Raw genomic sequence first — 23,682 nt, 5'->3', positions numbered from 1 at the left:
CGTGCAGCACTGCCCCCTGAGCTGTGTGCCTTCAAGGACAGCCTCACTGCCACTACCACACATTTATTTCCTCACGTAGCACGCCGAATTCTGCCTGGCAGTCCACATCCCCACCCACCACCTTTCTCAGCTTCCAGACGAAAAAAGAAAAACAATTCGATTTTGGAATAAAGCCTGCACGAGGCGTGTGAGCCGATCAGTTCTGGGAGCTATCTGAGCGGCTCCTCGCTAACCCCGGCGCGGTTTGAGGCGCGCTGCGCCAAACCCAGCCCCGTGCCGGCGCCCTCGAGGCCCGGGACGCGAAGCTCGCGTTTGAGTTCGGCCTCTCCGCTGCCCTCAGCCTCCCGGACCCGCCACAGCCACGGAAAAAAGGGCTCTGCCCGGGCCCTCCCGCGGGACTCCGGCCGCTGGGAGGCGGCGTGGACCGCCCCGATCCCCCCCTCCACCCGCTCGGGGCGGCCCCCGGCCCCGTGCCCGAGGCGGGAGGCGGCCTCCCCCGGCCGCTCCGCCCGCGCTGCGGAGGGAGGAAGGGGAGGGCGGCCGCCGGCCCCCGGCCTCACATGACCGAGGGCTGCCGCGATGGAGGGCGAGCCGCCCGCCGGCACCGCCGCCACAGGTACGGGGGCGAACGCGGGGTGACGCGGGGCTCGCCTCACGCCTCCGCCCGCCCGGCTCCGGGGACGCCGCTTCTCGCTGCTTCCCCCCCGCGGGAGGCTCGGGGCTCCTCGGGAGGGCTGGGGGCTGCTCGCCCCGCCGAAACCTGAGGTAAAAAGGGGCCGCCATGCCCTCCGAGCCCCCCCCTCGGGCCGGGTTTCGGGCTGAGGGGGGAGCCCCGAGGTTTTGTCCGCTGTCAGAGGTGGCGGCAGGGCTGGGGTTCGCCTGGGGATTTCGGCAGCTCTGAGGGGGCTTGGGGAAGGCTCGGGGAAGGTTGGCCCCAGCCCCAGGAGCCGCCTGGAGCCGGGGTGGCAGCAGCAAAAGGAGCCGTGTGGGGGGGGCTGAGGGGTGAGTCAGGAAAGTGACCGCTAAACTCGGTTAAACTGAGCAAACTTTGAGAGGAAAACGCACCTCTAAAGCACTCTGCAAGCGGCTGGAGGTTCCCGCTGATTGCTGCGTGTTTTGTTTTTTTTTGCCTTTGGGAAGAAAAGCTGGTAGGGGTCACAGGTGAGTTAATATTTACGCAGGGTAGGGTGATTTGGTTGCTTTACATTCAGGATCCAGTATAAGTGTTCTTTTGATTAGGCCTCTGACACTCCTGATGCAGATAACGCATTAATAAATAAACAAATTATTTTGGAATATTTCTGTCCAGGACTGATGTAAGATTTTGGGATATTGAGCAGCAGCCTTTGTGGAAAAAATGTCCTACTGTATCAAAGAGAGAGCTCACTCAGGTATGTCTGTTACGGTTTTACCATCTGCTTCAGGAGCCTTATAGAGATAAAACTGAGCTGTCCTTGAGTGTTTCTCTTCTGATTCACTTCCACGCTAGCGATGGTGCTTCTGTAGCTGTCTGATCTACTCAGCCTTGTCTAGAAAATTCATCTTCCTTTGACAGAGATTATATTGTGTAAACAGAGAAAGCAGCTCGTGATCTTAGTGAAATAGAAGTGTGCTACAAAAGGAGGCATCTCTTTAATTTCTAGCATCGTGCTGTGGGTTTGGTGATCTTGGGAATTTGATACTCATACTGCACGTTTTCAGAGATCAGCAATTATTCAGTGAGTGTTCCAGTAGGATCCATATCCGAGCATCCTGGAAGGGCCTATTGAGGCACACCTATAACAGGACACACACATTCTTAATTTCACAAGATTAAAAGTACTTTAATGCAAGCCAAAGATAAGATAACGTCTGATGTATTAAAGTCATTTCTGCTGTTACTTGTATTGATCTTTTTCTTTATTTTTTTTGGCTCTTGCTCCCCTTTGAGCCTGTTTTGCAATGACTGCAGGGAGCTAATCCAGGTGTGCTGTCTGGAGAGGAAGGGGGGTGTCTCCTTGTCTTCTGATGGTAAATCTTTAACCGTGTGTGCAGCCAGTGGGGAGGTTTGGTAGGGAACACACTGTACTGCTTGCAGATGGTAGAATTTGAACATAACCACTTGGATTGCCCCCAGAATCTTCGAGCTGTAGTGGGTTGGCATGGGTTGATGGAGAGAAATGGGGCAGTTACAGGCATCGAACTGGTAGAAAAGGATGGGAGCTGTAACAGAACTTGAAATATGAATGACCTTGTTCAGAATACGCAGAATGAGTAAAAAGACCATCCAAAGGCTGGAGTGACATTTCATTTTTTTAATACTTAAACACTTAGTTCAAAGTTTTGCCCAGTGTAATTAAGAGGATGAGAAATGTACAAGGAAGATAAGAAACAAAATAAAATAAAGGATAAATTATTCTGACAGTTTTCTTGGAAAGGGATATTTGTGGAAACTTGGCAATTCTATTCTATAGTTAAGACAAACTGCTGTTGTAAAAGACTTGTATGGGAATTGAGGTGGAATATAGCTATGTGGCTAACGGCTTTCTGAAAACTACTGTCACAGGAGGCTTCCTGCAGAAGACTTGCATGTATTGTGTCTGAATTTTCACGCTTCCAACCTCTTTGCTAGAGCTGGGTGTGAAGGGGGATAGCTCAGCAGTCCTCCACTGGGAGCAGAAAGCTGTCCTAGTGAGGATTTGAATTCTGTCTCTGTAGCCTTTGCAAACATTCCTTGGTGGACTTTACTCCCTCAATACTGTTATTTCTTCAGTTCACTGTATAGCCCCATCTCACTTTGTGTTTGCTGTGGCTTGGGACTGTGGCCACACAGCTGACTGGCTGATGGAATGTGAAGGAATGTGCTCCTTGTATTCCCAGACTGGGAAACTGCTTAATTAATCACTTGATCTAACAGCATGGTTAAAAGAACAGGGCACGAGCCTTAAAGTTAGTTCTCTGTTCTGGCACGCATATCTGTGACATTGCCTTTTTTTCCCCTTTCTTTCTGCGTGCTCTATTTGATGATGATACTTTGAGAAGCCTATAGCTGCAGGGTAATGCAGAAATGCTAGCACTCTTTTTTTTTAATTATTACTAAAAAAAGCTTAGATACCTCACATGAATACTTTTGAGTTGTAATGTTGCTTCTGTGCTTCATTGTGGAAAGCACCAAGTCCTGAATAGCAATATGAAATTTAGCAATCTGAAGGGGAAAAAAAACACAAGCCACCACAAAACAACAGAATCATCCCCACGTCCTCAAAATAGAGGAAAAAACAACCCAGGCCAGCCAGCACAGAACACACATTTGATATGCGTGCTGAGAAGGCTGGGGATTTTAAGGAGGAAAGCAGAATGTTAGAACCTGTATCCCAACGTCTAGGCTTTTGGTAGAGTTTGTCACTTTATCTTGTTTTGGCATTGGATGGTTTGTATTTACAAATGAAATGTTGAGAAGAAGGAAGGCCACAATCACACCATCTCTTAATGAGAGTGAAACTAAATATGATAATTTTCCTTGTACCTAGTAAGGAACACAGACCTCTCCTTCGTGTTGAACATAGATCTGGGGATCGCTTTTGTTGGTCAAAGCAGGCTGATTCTTTTACTGTGCTACTTTCTAAATAATAACTGCGTGGTTTAAAGTTCCTTATAAAATAGGAGTTGCATACAGTTGTCTCAAGAAGATATGTAATGCCTTAATAAGAAGAAAGTATTTTTTTTTTGTGGGACTTCTGTTTTTTTTTTTTTTTTTTCTTTCCTTTGTCTTTAGGGGATTTCAAATTATGTAAGTTTTTTTTTTTTTTTTCCTTTCTTTAAAAAGAAAAAAAAGGGGAAGGGAATGGACTTAAAGTTGTAGCCGAAGTCTGTGTCAGCTTTTAGAGAGGCTGGTGTGGACATTGAAAGGGAGTTCTGGAATTAAGGAGGAATGTGTTTGACAGAACAAGGGGGAAAGGCATTTCCATAATTCCTGAGGCTTTCCATGAGAAGACAGAAAGGAAGGGGAAATGCTGATGAATGATATTTACATTGCTGTTAGAGTATGCCTGGCCCAGGAGCCTTCAGCTTTGCCAGGAGGAAATCTGAGGTATCAGTGTACAAAAATGCATGGTTCTTTTACTCCCCTGCATTTCCTGTGAGCTGGATTACCTCTACTCCGTAAGGCCGTGGCCTATGATAACGATGAGGAAATCTTAGCTCTTTTTCCTAAAGGCTTTCCTTCTTTTCAGATTCCTTTCTGCTTATAGAAGATCTGCCACAAACGTAATGAGCAATTCTATGGCATCTTCCATATAAGCGTGTCTAATAAATTTAGCGGATTAACACCCAAGTATAATACAGAGTTACGCTTGGCAGCCATCTGTGAAACAGAGATAAACCCTCCAAATGTGGCTGAGAGAGCCTCAGTGGGGAAGGGAGATCTGCTCTGTGATTTGCAAGCTATGCTTCCAGTCCTTACATTGCCCCCGTCTCCTACTTGTGCCTGCAAAACTCGTGTGCAGCTCTCCAGAGATCTGAAATTCCACACGTGTGGTTGTAGAAGTTTTTGATAGAGAAACCCAGTAACTGTGGAGTTTTGCTGTATTGCTAGTTGTATGTAGGGAGCTGTGAGCTCAGAGTGCTAAATAAACCTTGAAATGTGTGGCATAAAGTGATGTAGCGTTCTATTTGGGTTGTTCCTGGGATAAGTTTCTCAACTCCTTTCAGTCTAAAGGCTACCCGACTTCTTACCAAAATAAAAATAAAAAAAAAGAAAAGAAAAAGAAAAGAAAAGAAAAGGGAAAAAAAAAAAGCAATGTTTTTACAGTTGTTTTCTTTTACAATAAAACAAAACAAAAAATCGGGCTATGCTTTGAATGCTTCTTTAAACTTCTATTTCTTGTCTTCTTGCTGCCTGCCAGTTTGCTCATGTGTATTCTTTTTAGCTGTTATATCAAACTGTTTTCAGTTATACCAGGCTACTTCCTCATGTCTTATTGACACCAGATTGAGAAACTCTACGGTAGCAAAAGGATAGCTTTTACAAAAAGCTGATTGAATTTTATCTGCTTCCCTGTATGGGCATCCATTCCCTACCTCATTTCTATATTCATTTACTGCTCTATTTATATAAACTCTGTTAGATGATGATCTGAGACCAAAGGGAATGTTTTCAAAATTAGCTGTTCTCAAGGAGCGCGCGTGATGGGAAACAGTAAGTGTGTTGTTACAATGCATGTAAATCCTTGTATTGGTTGAACACAGGAGCTCATACCAATGAGCTCACACTATTATCCACCATTCCTGGCCAGGACTCTCCAGGCTGTTTCTGAATTGACTCTTTAGTAAGTAGAATGAAAGATGGGCTGATGAATAGTTTAAGGATACATTGTTCTGCGGGGTTAATGTTAATGCCAGGATGGTGTTTTCCAGACCAGGTTAACGGTTCCAAAGTAATCTCACAGCATTTTCAGACTGGTGTTTGGGGGTGCACGTTCACCCCGACTGTCTTGTTGATGTGGAAGAGAGATGATTAGTTAAACAGTAATTATTCAGGCTTGTTTATATGACTTTAGATATTTGGACAAGGTGGGATCTAAGGAAGCTACAGAGTATTTCAGGAACAGCAAAATGTGTGAACTGCTGAGAAAAGAAGGTATTTCCTGAAGGTGAATTTTAGAAAGCAAATTTAGAGAATAACTTGATGAAAAGTGGCAAAGCATTTCACATAAAAGAAGCAGCATGACTGATTTGTTGAAGGAACGTTGAGTCTTGACTTAGATCTCTCTGTGGGGCTTCACTCTGCACTTGTCTTTGGGGTAACGTGGGTTCAGGTCGAGTAGGAGAGACCTTTTCAACGCTGGGGGCTGACGGTTTGGATCATACATCAGATCTCAGGACTTACAGGTGAAATACTGAGGGATTCACAGCTCATCCTGTTGGTCTTTTCTCCCAGTACTTATCTTTTCCCACTGGGAGTTTCAATAGTTCAGATGGTGCCGAGCCCCAGAGCAGGGAGCAGTTTGTGCCATGAAATCCCTGCTTTGTCTGCTGGCCAGCAGGAAAACGGAAAGCAGGGAGAGTGGTTCAGCAGGCAGGAGGAGTGTTGTGCTAGTGCAGGTTGGCACTGCTCTCAGGAAGCAGGTGGGCTGAATTTTGGCTAGCCCCTTTGGGGAGACTGGCGTGCTGTGACTTCCCCTGAAAGGTGAGCTGCTGGTTCAGCACCACAGAGGACTGTGGAATTCTGTCAGGGCGTGTGTGTGTGCAGGGCAGAAATAACAAAATCTCTTGTGTCACGTTGCATTTCATTGATGTGTCTTGAGCAATTAAAACCAAGAATTAGAAGGGTGTGCACCTGGGGAACCGCTGCTCTGGGGAGCAAGGCTGTCTTCTGCTCTTCGTACTGCTCCTTGTGTGTATTTTTAGGGCTTCCCCTTGGGAGAATGGTTTATTATAACTGTGCTGCGCCACCAAGTATCAGGTGGGAGGATTTTACTACACAAGAAAACTGTGTGCTTTATTCTCTGAATTTGGAGTTCTCTTTCCTTCTCGGTTCAGCATCTGTCTGAAAAGTGGATACACAGGTGTGTGTGTTACCACGTTATCCAGCAGTGTCCCTTGTCAGCATTGAATTAGCTCGAGTTTTCACTACAGATTTCTGGTAATTAACTGGAACTCTTCAGAAGCTGTTTGTAGGTGGGGCTAATAGACGATACATTACTCCATTAAAGCAGAGGTGTTAAGACTTGCTTCTCTGAGTCACATTCGCAGGAATTGGGAGCCTGATGAGACATGTGGGATAAGGTCATTTGTCCTGGATTAGGTTCGGTTTCCTCAAGTCATTTACAAAACAAAGGCTGCAACTGTCTGTTTGAGGAATTGGAGGTTGCCTCCCCGTTTACCAGGGCCTTGAGCATGTGAAGGAACAGGTGGGAAATCCTTATCAGGAGGTCAGGGCTGTCAAGGTAAGGTTGTGAATCTGTATCTTCCTGAGGGAACTTCTTACCAACCTTTTGAACTATGTATCAAGGCTCACAGGAAAAATTCTTGCTTCTATCATGTTACTGTCTTCTCATAATATCAAACTTTTAGATGTGTTTAAGAAGGTCTGTAGCTTTGACACACTTGCAAGGAGGGGATGGTTAATGCTCCTTAGCTTTTCTAGGTGGGTTTTCGTCAGTGGATACAACTTCTTTTGTAAAAGAACTTGCTCACAGTATCCCCTTTAAACAGATGAATGCAGACTGGAAGCAACCCATCTGTTCCAGACCCAGGTATGGGTTGAAGAGATTCCAGGGATACAGCCACATTTTTCACCCTGTTGCTGGCTTTTCATATGTGTAAGATGGGTGGAAAAAATGATAGCTTTGTAAAAACAGTGTAAGCTTTGTTTGCAGTCTCATAACATGGAGTTATGAAGGCAAGTTCAGATAGTGGGCTTGAGTCAGTCATTAAGAGAGCGTTTTGAATCATCCTCTTTTCCCCTTCTTTGGTTTAGTCTGCCTTCAAGGGCCATGCTCTTAGAGCCATCTTTATTCACTTTTGCATCTTGCTGGGAATTTGTTAGGATCTCTCTCTGTCCAAAGCTATCCAGCTACAGCTGAATTCACTGTAAAAGACAAAACCAAACAAACCACAACAAAATAACCCTGTCCTGTTTGTTTTTTAGCTACAAGCAGTAGAATCGATGTATTTGGAAGCTATTTCCTGAGCTTGCTGTGATGGAGTAAACTGTCTTGTTGGTAGACATTACTGGGATCCTTGTTCTCCTGCTATTGAACTTAAACATATTGACATAGTAAATTACCACAAATCATGCACGCTCTAGCATACTGTCATACACTTTAATATAATTATGTCAAACAAAGTGTCTCTTTCCTTTGTAATAGCCTGTGAAATTAACGTATTAGATTTCTGCAGTGCAGTAAAATAGGACGTTTTCTTTACTTCCATGAGTTGTTCTAGGCAGGATCCAAAAGTGCTGAGCTAGGGTTTCGTTCATTTTGGCAGATCCTGCTGTGGTGGGAGCTGGACAGACAGGAAATGCAGGCCTCCTAGCTGATTCACGGAACAAATTTGGCCTGTGATTCTTCTTTTGCTTAGTGGAGATGGCTTTCTGACTCGGTGTAATTGGTAGCGCTCCTGGGTGTAGCGAAGAGGGAGGTTCCAGTGCCTCGAACGTGTGGGAAGTAGCATAGCCTCCTGGGGGAGGAGTGGCTTCGGTGCTCTTCTGGTCATGTTGCACCACTGCAGGAGCACTGAGGGAACAGAATATTTTAAGGCTCCTTCTTTCAGTTTATCTTTGCAGGGTCTACTGGACTGTTTCTCCCTTTTTGTCTTTTAGATTTGGCAAAGCCTCCAGTAAATGAACCGAGGGAACCGGAACAATTTCTAATGCAGGCGCCCCAGGGAAATCCACTGCTGCTTTCCCACACCCTACAAGAGCTATTGAGCAAGGATAGTGTGCAGGTGGAGCTTATACCTGAGAAGAAGGGACTTTTTCTGAAACATGTGGAATATGAGGTTTCCAGCAAGGTAATGTGAACAAGCAATGCTCTTAGTGAGAATGTGTCTTCTCAGGAATGTCCATGCAGTTGCTTTTGGCAAAGTCTTGTCTGATTGATAGGTGTGTTGGGTGATGCTGATTTTCAGTAGGCCGGTTGTATTGATTTGCTATAAATGCACCAACCCAGTGCTTTCTTGACCTTCATTTTGGCAGTATGGAACATCTAGCTGAGGTCTGGTGTGTAGTCAGCTAGTTCTGCAAAGTGAGTGGATACCATCAGGAGTGCTAACCCACCTGAGCTCTCTAGAAAAGCAGATGTGCAGCATAAATGGAATGATTCTGTAATGGATTGGTGTATGGTACTGCATATTTCAGACTATTCAGAGCTTGTGAAGAAACCATATTGTCAGTGCTAAACTGCAATCCTTTATAAACAGAAAAGGTACTGCAAATAACTTCCGCAGAGTCTAGGCCACTTCCAGTTTGCTTGCCCTAAGCCTGAACTCAAGGTTCTGCTCTTGGTATTAGTGAGACTGAAGGTGGTGTATCTTTTAGTTATGGAACAGCCAGTGAAATAGCTTTCCAGGATCTTCTGTGTGTTTTTTCAAGACAGAAATTGGTCCTATTCAAGATGGACTATGAGCAATTTGCAGCTCCCAGGCCACCAAAGCACCAGTTAGTGAGTAGCACTCAAACTATTGCGGTCACCATTGTCCATATTCAGCATCACCTTTGGGTCACTTCCCTGCAGTGACGGCCGGGGCTTTAGGCTGTATCTGTAAGTTTCTCAAAGAGTGTTGTGTGGAGGATAAGGGCAGATAAGGAATGTTTCTGTGGGTTCTTTAGGGTTCTGTTTTTGCCTGCAATATCAAGACACTGTACTGAGACCCTGGTGGTCTCTCTAGGTATTGAATTTAGGAAAAAACCCATTGCCAATTCCTTTCAGTTGCTGTCGTCTCTCTCAGTTCTAGCTGTAGAACTATGCTTCTGGGAGAAGAAATAGCTTGGCTTTGCACTTCATCTAAGATCTGCAACACAAATCAGCATCAGATTTCAAATCAGACAGGGGGAGGCCCTAAGGGCTGTACCCGTTGTGCTCCAGTTATGTGTCTCGTTGCTTTATTTCTGAAAATTCATAGTGTAATAGTAAGGGGTGTGTGATGTGCAACACAACAGTAGTGAGAATGCAGGTAGTCGTATGTAGGCTTTCTTACTAGCTGTTCAGTAGATCAATGTGTAGTAGTCGTGTTTGTTTTTTGTTTTTTGCTCTTATTTTTAATTATTTTTTAAGGACTTTTACCTCTCAAATATCTCCTTGTAGCTGCCACTTAACTCCTTTTGGAATGAATGCCCAGTTTCCTTGGTCTGTTCTACACACTGATCTAAGGCAGAGTTAAAGGCTAAGGTTTTAATGGATCTTTAAGTGTTTGTTTATAGATCTAGCATCAATAGAAGGTCTCTTTTTGTCTTACGAGGTTCACTTAAAAGGTCAGCCATTTGGGCTAATACTGAACACGTTCTAAGTTTGTTTTGCCACCTCTGGATCTGAAGCTGATTTAAGGAAAGTTCCCAGGAGCTAAAGCAGGCACTTGCAGTACTTCAAGAAAGGAGCTCTTTAGAGCACTTGAGTATTGGCACTAGTTCTAAGTGTTCTGTCTGATTTGAAAGAACAGGGAGTTTGAGGAAGTGTGGAACCACTACAGATTTAGATAGATTTGCCACTTTTTAGGAAACTTCTCCTTTTCATTTTCTCTTGTGTGTGAATGGAGTGTGACATAAACTTTTACCTGAAATCTTACTCTCAGAAGAATGTTACCTCTATTCATAATGGAAGGGTGGCTGCATTTAGAGACTTTTCTCCTTATTTCCCACCACAAGACCTCTAAAAATAAGGATTATTTTATTTCTGCAGCCCTTTTGTGAGATTTCTTTCTTTCTTTTCAGTGCAGCTGATGGTAGAAAATTAATGGATATGCTGCTGATTGTCCAGCCTGCGTATTGATTTTTCTTTTTTTCCCCTCTATTACAGAGATTCAAATGCTCGGTCTACAGGAGATATAATGACTTTGTGGTGTTCCATGAGATGCTGCTGCAGAAGTTCCCATATCGTATGGTGCCAGCACTGCCACCCAAGAGGATGCTGGGAGGTAAATTTGGGTCACTCTTCTGTCTGGAGGTGTTGCAGTGCGAGTATGATCAAGATGAAACCAATGAAAATAAATACTTGAAAGAATTGAATGTCTTTGCTTCTGCTTGGCTCAGAAAACAATTCTGACAATTTAATACACAGTTTGGAGCTGTGAATTACTGCTGTCTTAGAAATCTTTAGAGGTAGCATAATCTAAAGTTTCAGTGTGTGTGTGTGTTTGTTTTTTTCCTCCTGTACGTCTTGGTATCTAATAACCTTTCTGGTAAGATTCAAGGGGTAATTCTACACAAGAGCATGGCAGAGTTGCAGCTATCATATTTTTAGGAAAATAGGTTATGAAGATCATGTGTGCTCTGTGATGATCATATGATGCTTTGACTGTAGAATTGCTACTGTACTGTTGAACAACTCTAGTATGTAGCACAATGTGCTGTTTTTGAGGTGCTCAGAATGGGAAAGATTCATGGAAGCACCATTGTTTTTCTGTAGTGAGAGAAGACTAAACATTAAAAACAAACAAACAAACAAAAACATTATAAGGCTTTAGACTGCAGAGAAACTTACTGTGTAAAAACAACAGCAAGTATGTAGGATAACCAGAAATTAAAAACTGAGGCTGGAATGTCAGTTCACTCAAGTACATTGTAGCTATTAGAATAGAAACCAATGAAGTATCCCAGGACTGAAATCATATTGAAGTTCGTTCTGCTGCATTTTTCAATAATCCAAAATATTGGCATTGTTTTTAAACTTCTATTATTTAAAATGATGCATATCTGTGTAAAATTCTATCTTGTTTTATGCTTTATCTGTGGAAGAACAAGCTCTTCACTGGTTTGTCTCCTGCCCGAGCTGCTAAGCTTGTTAAAAAAAATAATTGATTTCAGTCAAGGAATTGGTGAATTGCTACAATAAAAAGGAATTGGTAAACAGTGAACAGAGCAGGGTTTGTAGCAAACAAGAACAAAGCAAAATAACACTATTGAAAAGCTTCAATGGTCATATTTTTTTTATGATGGAATGTGAATTGTAAAGACCTTTCTTTTGAGGTTGTGAAAACCAGTCTGTTGAATTTGGCCTGATGCAGTGTTCTCAGCCAGAATTTCCAGAATTTCCACTTCATGCAACACCTGTGAGCAAAGTGACCTTCTCTGATTTATCTTGGTGGAGAGAGGATGCTTGAAAGAAGTTTCCAATACATATAATTTGTCAGTTGCTTATTTCCTGGCGTTTCTGATGTGTTGATACTTCTGTGCGTTCACTGGTGCATTTCTTCCCATACATATCAAATGTTTAAAAAAAAAAAACTGGCAGGATTTGTTCCCAAACTGTGCTAGTAGTACAGTCCTAACGTAGTCCACATCTGCGTGAAGGCAGAGAGTGGTGATTGCCTTTAGTCCAGTTACTCTGAATATAGAAAAGCTGCGTAAGTGGTGTTAAATAGAAACTGCAAACAGGAAAAAGGAAATGGAATGGGTACTTCTTGTTTCTGAGTAGGTTAATGTTCTGATAAATGGAACTATACAACGCAGGTTTTGACAGATCAGTGTAGATGTGTGACTCTTGCATATTCCATAGTGCCAGAGCCTGACGGATAAAGCTGTGTGACTTGTATGCTCCTGTAGTAAGTTACACTCTTACCTCCGGGTTGGTATAACGTGGTCTTGGTAAAACATGGCCTAACATCTGTCTGTCAGATGGAGGAAGATTGATAGTCTGCTCTGCTCGTTTTGGAGGATGGCAGCAAACTGGGTCAGATCCTGTAGGAAGTGAGTAGATGACTTCTGAAATCTCCGTGCAGGCTAAAGTATGAACAAAGCACAATCAAGATATGGAACACTAATGAATGAAAAAAATAATTTGATCGCCTTACTAAAGATAATTATGGAGGCCTCCTGCAGCCTGCAAACTCCCAGCTTAAACATGAAGGCACCTTTTTTAAACTTTAGGTATCCATTTGCCTGTGCATTCTTTTAATTTCAGTTTTGCTACTTCCTGTTCCTTTAGATTTATTTCAATATAGTTTTCCACTTTACCTGAAAAGATGCTAGCACCTCTGATTTATTGCTTTGCAGCAGTATCACCTGATTAAAACTCTTTCCTGCTTCAGGAAGGGAGATGAGCTGAACTTCTTTTAGTTTAACAAGTAAAGACTTTGGGTGGATGTGCTGCAGACTGTGATGCAGATAGATCTTCAGAGTACTTTCAGAAGTCTTGCATGAAAAAGATGGATGCTGATACTGGTGAAGCAACTGGGGAAAAAAAAAAGGCACCATTTGCATTGCAGTAGCACCCAGGAGTCCCAAACAACATGAGATTTTCTTTGGAGGCCAATTATGGAATTCATTCAGAGGACTAAAGATCTTTGCGTCCCCACAGATTCTAAGCAGAGGGTTCAGATCTTAGACTCATTTGTTTATCTTGCTTACTTGACCCATCCTGTGGAAATCCACCCAGGGATATATGTGCAGGATTTTGGTAAGATGTAAAGAACCACTTGAGGGAATTGTTGTCCTGGTGGTCAATCTAAAAGATGTGTTTTGGAGAGCCAACAGAGTACTGGCAACCATTCTTTGGTTTTGCTGAAGTGCTTTAGCAAGGTTTATAAGTGTAAAGAAATCACCGGCTTTCTTTTTTCTCTTTCTGAGCAGCTGTAATATGTGGTCTATTAATTGAAGTTTAATGTTCCTTCCTGTAGCTGACCGAGAATTCATAGAATCAAGAAGAAGAGCTCTGAAGCGCTTTATAAACCTGGTGGCTCGACATCCTCCTTTCTCAGAAGATGTGCTCTTGAAGCTCTTTCTGTCATTCAGCGGCTCAGTGAGTACTTGTTAGTGGCAGTCTGAGTTTGCACACCTTCCTGTAACTGCTTTCCTGGGCACAGAGTTCAGAACTGCTTTTGACCTACACATTGTTGCTCCCCGTGACAAGGAACATTTTCTCTCAGTAGATATTTCTACAGCTGGATAGGGGAATGTAATTGCATTTGATGCCACGAGTACAGGATTTTGAAAATGGTAACTGTTCTTAGGGGAATACGTGTTACGATTTCCCTTGAACTAAACTTAACCTGGATAAAGCTGTACCTGCTAAATGGTGCCTTATTATGATAATATGAGAGACCCGTGTGAACTGCCTGTGTTTCACTTAGTTCTTGCGTGCTCATTTGATTCTCTCTCTTCTTTAGGACGTACAGAATAAACTAAGAGAGTTGGTCCAGGGAGTGGGAGATGAGTTTATGACCTGCAGATTAGCTACCCAGGCCAAGGTACGTATATGTATTGCTTGCAACATATAATTCGGGTTTAAATGGCTCTTTCCTCTGGGTAAATCAGTTACAGCGTTTGTTTGGTGATAGAGACCTTAGGTAGGGGAGAGTTGTTTCCAGAGTTTGAGAGACTTTTAAGCTTGTAATTTTTATAGAAAGTATATTTGACTCTTAAGGACCTGATATTTCTGGGTCAGTAGTGGTTCACAAACATGAGAAAGATTAAACAGTGAATCCTGCTCAGAATGTGTTTCTTAGTAGTTAATTGTACTTGCATACCAAACAAATGAGCATACCACACCATTTAAAAGCTAATATCTAGATTGATATCTTCCACGTGTGTTGGTGTCATTGTTCTTTATTTTTCTCCCTGTGGGAGAGTAATTTTGATTGTATTAGAGAAGTCAGAAGTTCTGCATTTATCTGCTTATCTCAATGATTAGTGCTACAGCAGATTTTAAGCATACATTCTCTGTGCTCATTGAGCAATTTTAGATTGAGTTGTTGTTCAGGTTTCTGCACTGCTAGCAGAAGATTTTGCAATTGGAGCTTAATTCAGGCTCTTACTGGTGAGGCACAGGTCAAAAAGAGCTTAGCTGAACTTTCAGTACGTGCTTGACTTTGCAATGCTGGCAGTTTAGTAGCTTCAGATCAGAACCTGTGGGCTTGAAACCTCACAAACCCCATTTTAACTTCATAGTAGAGTTGCAGATTTTTCCAACTCTGTCTGCACCCTGTATTTGAACCTCTTTCTACCTCTGAAAGTTAGGGGTATTTGTACATGTATGACATCTGACTTGGAGATCTAAATTGCAAAGCTGAACTCATCAGGGTTGCTGCAGGGTGGAGAAAGAAAGAGAGTGCAGAAGAGAAGTCTGTCTCTCTGCTGACTATAAGATGTGCCCAAAATTAAGATATGGGAGTATGTCTCTGCTAGGTCCACTAGTAATCTCTTGCACTTCTTCAGGACTTCCTTCCAGCTGACATACAGGCCCAGTTTGCTGCCAGCAGGGAACTCATCAGAAATATTTACAATAGCTTTTACAAGCTTCGGGACCGTGCAGAGAGGATAGCTTCTCGAGCCATTGATAATGCCTCAGATCTACTCATATTTGGAAAGGAGCTAAGGTAGGTTGGGAGAAAGAAGATTTGCTAATGTGTACATTTCTGCTGTTGCTTTATAACTGAAGACTGTTGTGAGGTTTACTTGCAAATGGCCTGGTAAGAATGGGTATTTCAATGCATGCTGTAGGTTATAATCAAGTTTTCCTACTGCAAAAGAAGAAAATGCATGCTTTCCTCTAAGGTTGCATTCCATAGACCAACAAAAATAAACATCAATATTTTGACGTTCAGGTACTGACCGTGTTATCTCTTCCCCCACTATATACACGGCACTACTTTTGTGGCTGTGCAGTGGTAGCTCTGCACTGTGACCTGTTTAGACGTTTGAAACTCTGAACTGCTTTCTGCAAATAAGTGCAGGTGCTCAGTGGAGTTTGTCTCCTAGTTTTAAACATTAATTTCTGTTCTCCTAGTGCTTTAGGCTCAGACACTACACCGCTTCCTTCCTGGGCTGCTTTGAATAATAGCACATGGGGGACTCTGAAGCAAGCCTTGAAGGGTCTATCTGTTGAATTTGCACTTCTGGCAGATAAGGCTGTGCAGCAGGTGAGTGATTCTATTTCTTTATTTATTAACTTTTTGTAAAAAGAGGAAGATGCATTGGTGTCTTTAGAATCACAAATTCTATGGGGATAGGCACTTAAAAAGTTTAAAAGGGAGATTGTAGTCCAAAGTCGCATCCTCAGCCACCAGCCTGCTTGTTCATGCTTGAATGAAAAACCTGTACTGTGTTTAAATGGGGAAAAAATATAATGGGCAAGGGCGTGGAGAGAAAGGCATGCTTTTTTTCCTTCCAAATGGTTATTGGACAAGTTAAGTTGTACTGCTCCACTGAGCTGTCCAAAAGTCCTGCGTTCTCTTATTTACCTGCTGCAGAGAATCCAGAAGAATTTCTGAATCAAGTTTTGACATTCACGTTACTTAAACACTACATGAAAGTCATTCAGACAGCAGTGTCATATTCCTGTGTAAGCGTACAGCGTGATAATGACTGTTAGAATGATGTGACATCGTGACAGTCTGGGAAGCAAAAATAATAGTTTTGTCTTCTTCTCATCTCCTTGTGTTAAAATACTTTGCATGCCTTTATAGATCTGTTGGACTGGTTCTTTTTTTTCTGCAGTTTATGCTCCAGAGAGCTCTATTGATATAGGAAGAAAAGGCAGTATTCAGAAAAAGGAGGAAAAAATAAAGTGGTGAAACTTAGCTTGGTGTCTCATTTGTGCTTTCTGGTGCATGAACTATTATGGGGAATATGCAGGTATATATAGATTTAATGGATTAGTTATCTTGTAAGAAGGAAAGATGAAAGATTAGAGAAGGCTGCAAAAGCAAGAAATCTGAGGCAGAGAAAGCTGGAAGGACTGACATGCAGGACTGCGAAACTAACTCCTCTTGTTACAATGATCAGTCAATTGGAAAAGCTGTTCCTGCTCCAGTCAGATCTTTGTTCTGCATACTGAAGACTAAATGCCACTGTGACATCTGAAAGATTTTTGATGCAGTTGTGTAACCGTTGATATGCCCTGGGGAATACTGTGGAGGGCCTGCGTGGTGTAAGGATGTGAAGAGCTGTGATGTTGGTTCTTGCCAGGCTTACATAAAATGTACTTTTTCCTTGTTTTCTAGGGTAAACAGGAAGAGAATGATGTGGTGGAGAAGCTGAACCTTTTCCTGGATTTACTCCAGTCCTATAAAGTGAGCTCTGCTGTTCTTCTGCCAATGAAAAAGTTGTTTAGAACAAGCTTGTGCTTTTTAGAGGGTGTAACGCAACTAGATGGAAAACTGTGAGGCCAGTTCAGAGGCACACTGGGCATCTGGCAGAGGGAGGGGAGTGGCTGTTGGCCTTAGTTAGCTCCATAGCCTTACTGATCAGCTATTCTTGTGATGAGACCTTGCCAAATGGCAAACCCCGCAAGAAATACAGAAATATGACTGCTTGAATTACATGGATCAGCTAACCATTTTCCAGATTTAGCTGCTTTTGAGTCAAAGCAGTGAATTAAATGGCTACTGTTAGGCTCATGGAGACGGTTCATGAGTTCAGTCACAAATGAAAGCGTTTTTGTTGATACTAATCTCACAGTCAAATGCACTTTTTAGAAGCACCTAGTGAAACTGTGCTTGGCAGCCGCTCCTGACATTCCCAGGCCTGGACTGAAATAGAAGGGCACTGGCAAGCTATTACTATGACTAATTGCCAGCACTTAATATTGAGAAGGTCATGGAAGATAAGTGGCCTGATAAGATCCAAAACGTTGGCTGAAGTGATGCTCCAGATTGCTTAGACCCATACCACTGAGCTTAAGTGGCAGTTTAGTTTCTTGAATTCCCATCTGCCAACATTTTTTTGACCCTCTTGAAAATAGAAACAAAAATCCGCAGCGGAGAAATTACAAAGTATGATTATGTGTTTGTGTTCCTGATGTACTTGGCTTGCCTCTGCCTGCTGTCCCTCAGCACTCTGCCCAGTTCCCACTAAGTACCTGGTTTTGTTCTTTTTTCTGTCAAGGACCTATGTGAAAGACATGAGAAGGGGGTGTTGCACAAGCACCAGCGAGCATTGCATAAGTACAGCATGATGAAGAAGCAGATGATGAGTGCCACGGTGCAGAACAAAGAACCAGAATCAGTGGAGCAATTGGAGTCTCGGATTGTGGAGGTAGGGCAGATACTTGGGAGAGCAAATGGTGGTAGTGGACTGCTGTAATGACATCGCTGTGTGCCTCTTTCATATCTGCAGAAAGCCATTAGCCAGAAACGGTAACTTGTACTTCGGGTAATTTGAGATACCTGCTGTGCTTCAAGGAAAATGTATTTGTTTTCCTCTATACTTACTACTGGCTCTCTGGCAACATGTCATTTGCAGGAGGTGTGGAAAGCAGTAGCCTGCGTGATGGAAAGTGCAGTTGCTGTCCTATCAAATGGGTCCAGGCACTGCTTTTTTAGGCTCTTGTTAGGCATTTGAATTGCCAGAGTGGTGAAGAATGCTTTTTTCTCCTGCTACAAGTGAACCTCCTTGGTACTGTCTTCCTGGCATTGTATTTCACTGAATTCCTCTTCTTTCAGCAAGAAAATGCTATCCTAACGATGGAGCTGCGGAATTACTTCTCTTTATATTGCCTGCATCAGGAAACACAGCTCATCCACATCTACCTGCCTCTCACCTCTCACATCTTGGGGGCCTTTGTCAACTCCCAGATCCAGGGTCACAAAGAGGTGAGTTCTTCTGGCCTATGCTCTTTTTCCCAAAATACGAATGAGAATTTTGAACTAATTTATTTTCTCCTGCGGGTCTTCTTCCTAAGCATCTGTCCAGCTCAGATCTTTTAAAACTTCTTAATAAGTTACCTAAGGTATTTCCAATTGGAAGTGAGGATCAAGGCTAGCCCATCACCCTTTTAAATGACTGCGTCTTCTTATAGCAAGTTGTTCTGGCTGGTTTTTTTCTTTTCATCTGTGTGTGGCTTTACCCAAAAGATGAAAACTGTACTGTTAAATAACTAACAATTCTGTAATGAACGATGTGTGCTTGCTAAATGAATCTGGTTTTTTGCTGTGCTATGCAGGAATATGACAAGGAAGAACTTCCTTGTTTTCTCTTTAAATCTAAGAGCTCCCTTTTGTCCATCCCTAAATATGAATTTCAGCATTCCCCATGCATGGACTTTATTGCATTCGTTGTATTACAAAATTTTTTATAACTGCAGTTTGTTCCTTCCCTTCAGTGAAGGAATTTAACCAAGGTATGGGAAGCTTCCCCTCCATCTCTGCTCAGTCAGTGTAGCACCAGTCTAAAAGGAATGTCTGGGTCCACTGGACTTCTCCAAAATGCTTCAGAAAATTTGTGTTGTGGTTTTCAGTATCCTGAAATTGCTGCTAAAATCCAGTGTGGTGAGATGATAATGTATCTTGTTGTCTGTTTCTTTTCTCTCCCTTTTTTTTTCCCACAGATGAGTAAAGTTTGGAATGAGTTGAAGCCGAAGTTGAGCTGTCTCTTTGTGGGACCTAGCAATATGCCAACTCCACCATTATCACCTCCAGAGGGAAACTTCTTCTCCAATTAATATTCTGAGCATCTAGCATGGAGCAAGAAGTGCAATCAAGGGAGGGGTGGGACCTCTACCTCCAGATGTTAGAATGGATCCTCCAAACAGCTTTTTTTTTTTTTTTTTTTAAATACTGCTGCTTTGAGCTGCTCTCTGATTTAGACAGACTGGATGTGGGACAGAACATACAGTCGTAAGGACAGTCTCTTAATTTTGAAATGCTCTGGGGCAGAGCTGTTTTTTGTTATCCAAAAGACACTTGTCACAGGGTCAGGATGTGACATGGTGCAGTGAGGGCTGCAGCGTTACTGCTGATGCCTCTGCATCTTGTGCTAACAGCCCTCCAATGATGTTTATCTGCACACATGTGGACAAGCTTCTGAAGTACTGAGATGAACAGGATGTCTGAGGCACGTGCTTACAGAAGGGAGGTGGATTGCCTTTTAAGCTTGGGAGGGTCTGTGTTAGAGGCATATGTGCATAAGGAAAGCTGAAAGCCATCCCATTGATAGTTGTCTGGATTCGATTTCTTACTGCTAGGCTTTAGAGCAAAAAAAAACCATGAATGAAGTGGTTGGATTCCTTAACCCAGCTGGGCAGAGGTCAGTGCTGCTGTGACACAGCAATTTTCCCAATGAGGCTTAGCAAACTGTATGTCAGCGTTCATTCAGCTCGTGGTTGCAGGGCAGCCTAGGGACTTGCTCACATTTCTCAGTTTGGGGCCAAAGATGGCTGGGTTCAGGAACTCAGAGGAGTTTGCCTGGCATAAATGAGCAAAGAATTGAACAAAACACTCCTTAATTGTAAACCACTCCTATTACACAAGCAGAACAGCTACAGGGTAGCTTGTTTGTTTTCTTCTGGAGGTTCTGACATCTATCTGCTGAGTAGCTGTTTAGGGCTACTGGAGAACTGCTGACCTGATGGCTGGTGTTTCCTCTGGTCTAGTATCAGATGAAGTATCCTGTTACACCAGTAGGCTGGGACGCAATGCTGATGAAATTGATTAGCAAAAATCAGTATTTATCAGGATATTAATGTGTTTTGTGGCTCTGGATAACATTGGTGTGTAAAGAAAAGACAATTGAAGTGACAGTTCTTTATCTCTAAAAGGAGCACGGCCCTCAGTAATGTTTTTTTTTTTTTTTTTTTTTTTTTCTGACTGTGATAAAGGGACTAAACATTTTCCATGTCTCACTTTGTATCTCCAGTGACTTTCCCTCATGAGGGAAATGGCAGGGGGGAGAAGAACTTGCATGTCATGTTACTGTAGAGGAAATTGTGCATATCCTCTAGAGAAACTGATAAGTGAAGAAACTGCAAACGTGTGCAACAAAACTCTACACGAATAAGACTCCCATGAACCTACCTTCTGTGGGACCAAATGAGTTGTCAAAGGGAAATTTGAGAGTTGACATCTTAGCGTTTTCTCTGAGTGGGTAAAGAGGAAGCTTGTTAACAGGGATGAATGCTTGCTGTTAAACTGGAACCATTACAGTATTTTCCCTTTTGGGGGGACTTTCAGTAGTAGGAAATATATTTAAATCACTTAAATCCTGTAATCACAAAAGCTTTTTTTTCTTTTGTTTAGAAAATTAAATGCAGCATGATGATCTTCCTAGACCAGGTGGAAATTATGGGTTAGTTTCTTCATTTAGGAGTAAGATAATAAGCTATTTGCCCAGATTCATGAGACAAGCATATCCATTACATACAGCCCTCCTCCCCAGATATATGGTAAAGTGCACTGAATGTGGGTGAATTTCTTGGGTGCTGAGCCTTAAGCGTGTAGGATGCGTGGTTTAACAACCCTGCTCAGAATACACTATCAAGAGCTTTTTATAGCAGTTCAAATGTTAACTCTCTTCCAAGACTTTCCTCCTACGTACTGGCCTTGTCCATTGAGGCACTAACTGGAAATGGCTGTGGCAGTTCTGATTCCCTCGCCTGAAGATTCCCAAAGTGACGTGGAAGAGGTTCTGCTCATAAACCAGAGCAAACTGTCTGGGGAGGGAAATGATTCTGCAGTATAATGACAAATGAGACGTTGTCTCAAGAATGGCACAATTTGTTTTGTTTTGTTGCTTGACGTTGCCTTGATTAGGAAGATAGTTTGTGGTTAAAAGTGCAAAGAGCATTTTACCATATTTTTGGATGCTCTTCATTTCTCCTATCTGCTGAAGGTGCTGGCTGGTTAGAGATTGTGACTTGCTTTGTCTTAGTCATCCTTCGTTATTAAGGGTCATTTCATTGATGTGAGCAGTCAAATTGAGAAAACACTGTATGTTTTGGAGGAAGATCTGACGTTTTCTATGTTTCTTGTTTGGCTGGGATAGATGACCAGGGTATGTTCCGTGGGCTAGTACTTTGCAAGTTCTGAATGAAACGTTGCACTTCTCACATTTAGAAAAAGAAGTTGCAATTTCAGACTTCCAAAAAAACAAAACATAAACACAAAAACAGAGTTGGACTTTAGACTAATTAACTTATCTTTCCTGTTCTCCCTCAAAACAATTATTCTTTAATTCAAAAAGTCTGTAATTCAAATGCACAGACTGCTACACGTGTGCATAGAGCACGTGACCTGTAAAAAACTGGAATTATGTTGATTTGAGCAAACACCCACTCCTCCACTGTCAGCCCTTGCCTCTTGGAGGACAACAGTTTTGGGGTGGGATTTTCTTGTTTTGCTTTTTTTTTTTTTTTTCCCCAATCTGTTCACCAAGCATTCTGAGAATGTAGGCCAGGTATTCTCAGAGTTGATACAGCTAATGGCACTTTCAGAGTTCATTTCATACAGGACTGTCAAGCTTCTGTCTCACTCCTGAACAATGCACACTGTTTCATGCAACCCTTCGTTTGCAAACCTCGCTTCTGGGAGACTGGTCAGTGTGCAACTAGCAGTGTCACGTTTACCTCAATAGGTGAGGGATTTCCTTGCTGTACTCGCCCTGTTCAGTTTAGGAATGTGTCAGACTCGAGGAGAGCAGCATCAAGTACAGCTTCCTTGCTCTAGAGGAATGTAGCAGGGAATTAATCATGTTAATTTCAGTTCTCTATCCTAGTTTACAATGTAGGGGAGCCAGAACTTGTTACCTCTATGCTATCGCCCTCTGCAGCAAACAGTTCAGCTATGTACAGGGGAGAGAACAAGACTTCAGTTGTTGGTCCCGTTGCTGGTAGAAGGGTAGACTGCAATAAACACTAAGCAACCCATAAGCCTAACAGAAGAGCGTGTGCTGCCTAGCCAAGAACTGATAAATGTAAGGTGTAGCACCAAAGAGTTAATGTGCCTTCTTGGATGGAAGCTTTCTGTGTAGCGCTTGAACTCATGGTGACTTCCTTGTGTTTAAAATAACAATTGGAGAAAAGGCCTCCAATTTTTTCTGTCAGTGTCTCTGTCAAATATCATGGAGATACTAGGGTAGTAAATAGTGGAGAGCCTGAAGAATGTCTTTATCAAAAGGGCTATTTGTTTTGGTCACTGTTAAGGTCACCTCTGCTCTGAGCTGTGAAGTGGCAATATACAGGCTTTTTGACTGATACCACATGTTGAAAAGCTTCCCAACCTCTTAGTTTTACAGTACAACTTTGGTCTTTGCTTCTTTCCCTCTCCTTCCATCTGCCTTGAACTTTGCTCCTTGGAACACATTTTCCACAGTGCCTTGCTGCATTCCAGCGCTTCTATTCTTCTACTTTGATCGCGCAAGGGTGTAATTCCTGGAATTTGTAAGAGGCTAATTCACTGTCTTCAATTTCTGCTGTTCCTAGAAGACAAAGAGCACCAGCTGGGGACAGAATTGGTCTCCACAACTGCAGCAGGAACAATAGTCACTACTTCTTGACATGAGCTAAAATTCAGTGCTGGTGGAAGTATCTACGTAAAAGGATTGAATTGACCTGAGAATAGGGGATAGCAAATACAAGTGCAGGCCTGAGCCAAACTTGTTCTTTCCCTACCTAAATTCCTGGAGGAATAGGAAGTAATTTGCTCCCTCTTTACCATGCAATTTACAGTTTCCACCAGGAAATAAATCAAGAGAACATAACAGGTATCAGCTGTCAGTCACTCCCTTTCCTACCATGCAGTAAGGTTTGACATCCTGTTGTGAGCAACTTATACCCTTGTGCTTATTTTCTCTCCTCTGCTTGCCTCAAGCCATTCTCTCCACTAGAACAGTCAGAAACCCTTATTGCTACGTCAGAGGCAGAGGTATCAAAAACTCCATAAATAAGTCATTGTGCAGCACAAAAGGAAAGGTAAGAGTATAAGATGTTAACTCTTATCCTTTAAGTCTGACCTGTGGCTTATTGAGCATATGAAGAAGGGCATTTTTGGGTGGTATAAAATATTCAGGACTGCTGGAGGGAGATGAGAAGAAACAATCTTGTTCAGAGGGTATGAATTTTGCCTGCCTGGAATATCTTGTATCTTTGCTTTGCTCAAATAGCCTTATGTATGAAGCACTTTATCCAAATGCAGGAATTAAAGAACTATTACTACAGCTGGTAGACTGGAAATGTTTACAGATCCTATATTACATTCCAAGATTCTATCTGTAAGTGTTATATGTGTTTGTAAAAGTGTTTAAAAGAAAAAAAAAAAAGACCTTGTATAAAGTTA

General features: G+C 42.5%; 1 protein-coding gene across 4 annotated transcripts; it reads left to right on the top strand.

Moving 5' to 3' along the window:
- The first annotated feature begins 289 nt into the window (after positions 1-289).
- Positions 290-23,682, top strand: SNX8 (sorting nexin 8). 4 transcript variants are annotated; one of them, XM_027469047.3, is made up of 12 exons: positions 461-616; positions 1,310-1,391; positions 8,306-8,496; positions 10,497-10,614; positions 13,315-13,436; positions 13,804-13,884; positions 14,852-15,012; positions 15,423-15,555; positions 16,639-16,707; positions 17,522-17,671; positions 18,079-18,228; positions 18,963-23,682. In XM_027469047.3, the coding sequence occupies exons 2-12, from the start codon at positions 1,358-1,360 to the stop codon at positions 19,074-19,076; spliced, it is 1,323 nt and encodes a 440-aa protein (XP_027324848.1). In that variant the 5' UTR covers positions 461-616; positions 1,310-1,357; the 3' UTR covers positions 19,077-23,682. The 4 variants fall into 4 exon arrangements, with proteins under 4 accessions (XP_027324847.1, XP_027324848.1, XP_027324850.1 ...); XM_027469049.3 differs by lacking the exon at positions 461-616 and adding an exon at positions 700-765; XM_027469046.3 differs by lacking the exon at positions 1,310-1,391 and having other exon boundaries at positions 290-616.

The sequence above is a fragment of the Anas platyrhynchos genome, chromosome 15, assembly GCF_047663525.1.
Source record: "Anas platyrhynchos isolate ZD024472 breed Pekin duck chromosome 15, IASCAAS_PekinDuck_T2T, whole genome shotgun sequence".
NCBI classification, from domain to species: Eukaryota; Metazoa; Chordata; class Aves; order Anseriformes; family Anatidae; genus Anas; species Anas platyrhynchos.
Note: the sequence above shows the minus strand (reverse complement) of the source record. Positions and strands in the feature narration are given on the sequence as shown.

Excerpts from the sequence above, each read along its gene's own strand:
- SNX8 (XM_027469046.3), top strand. The coding sequence starts at position 580 with ATGGAGGGCGAGCCGCCCGCCGGCACCGCCGCCACAG. Across the intron at positions 8,497-10,496 it reads AATATGAGGTTTCCAGCAAG|AGATTCAAATGCTCGGTCTA; the intron begins GTAATGTGAACA and ends CCTCTATTACAG. Across the intron at positions 15,556-16,638 it reads CAGATAAGGCTGTGCAGCAG|GGTAAACAGGAAGAGAATGA; the intron begins GTGAGTGATTCT and ends CTTGTTTTCTAG.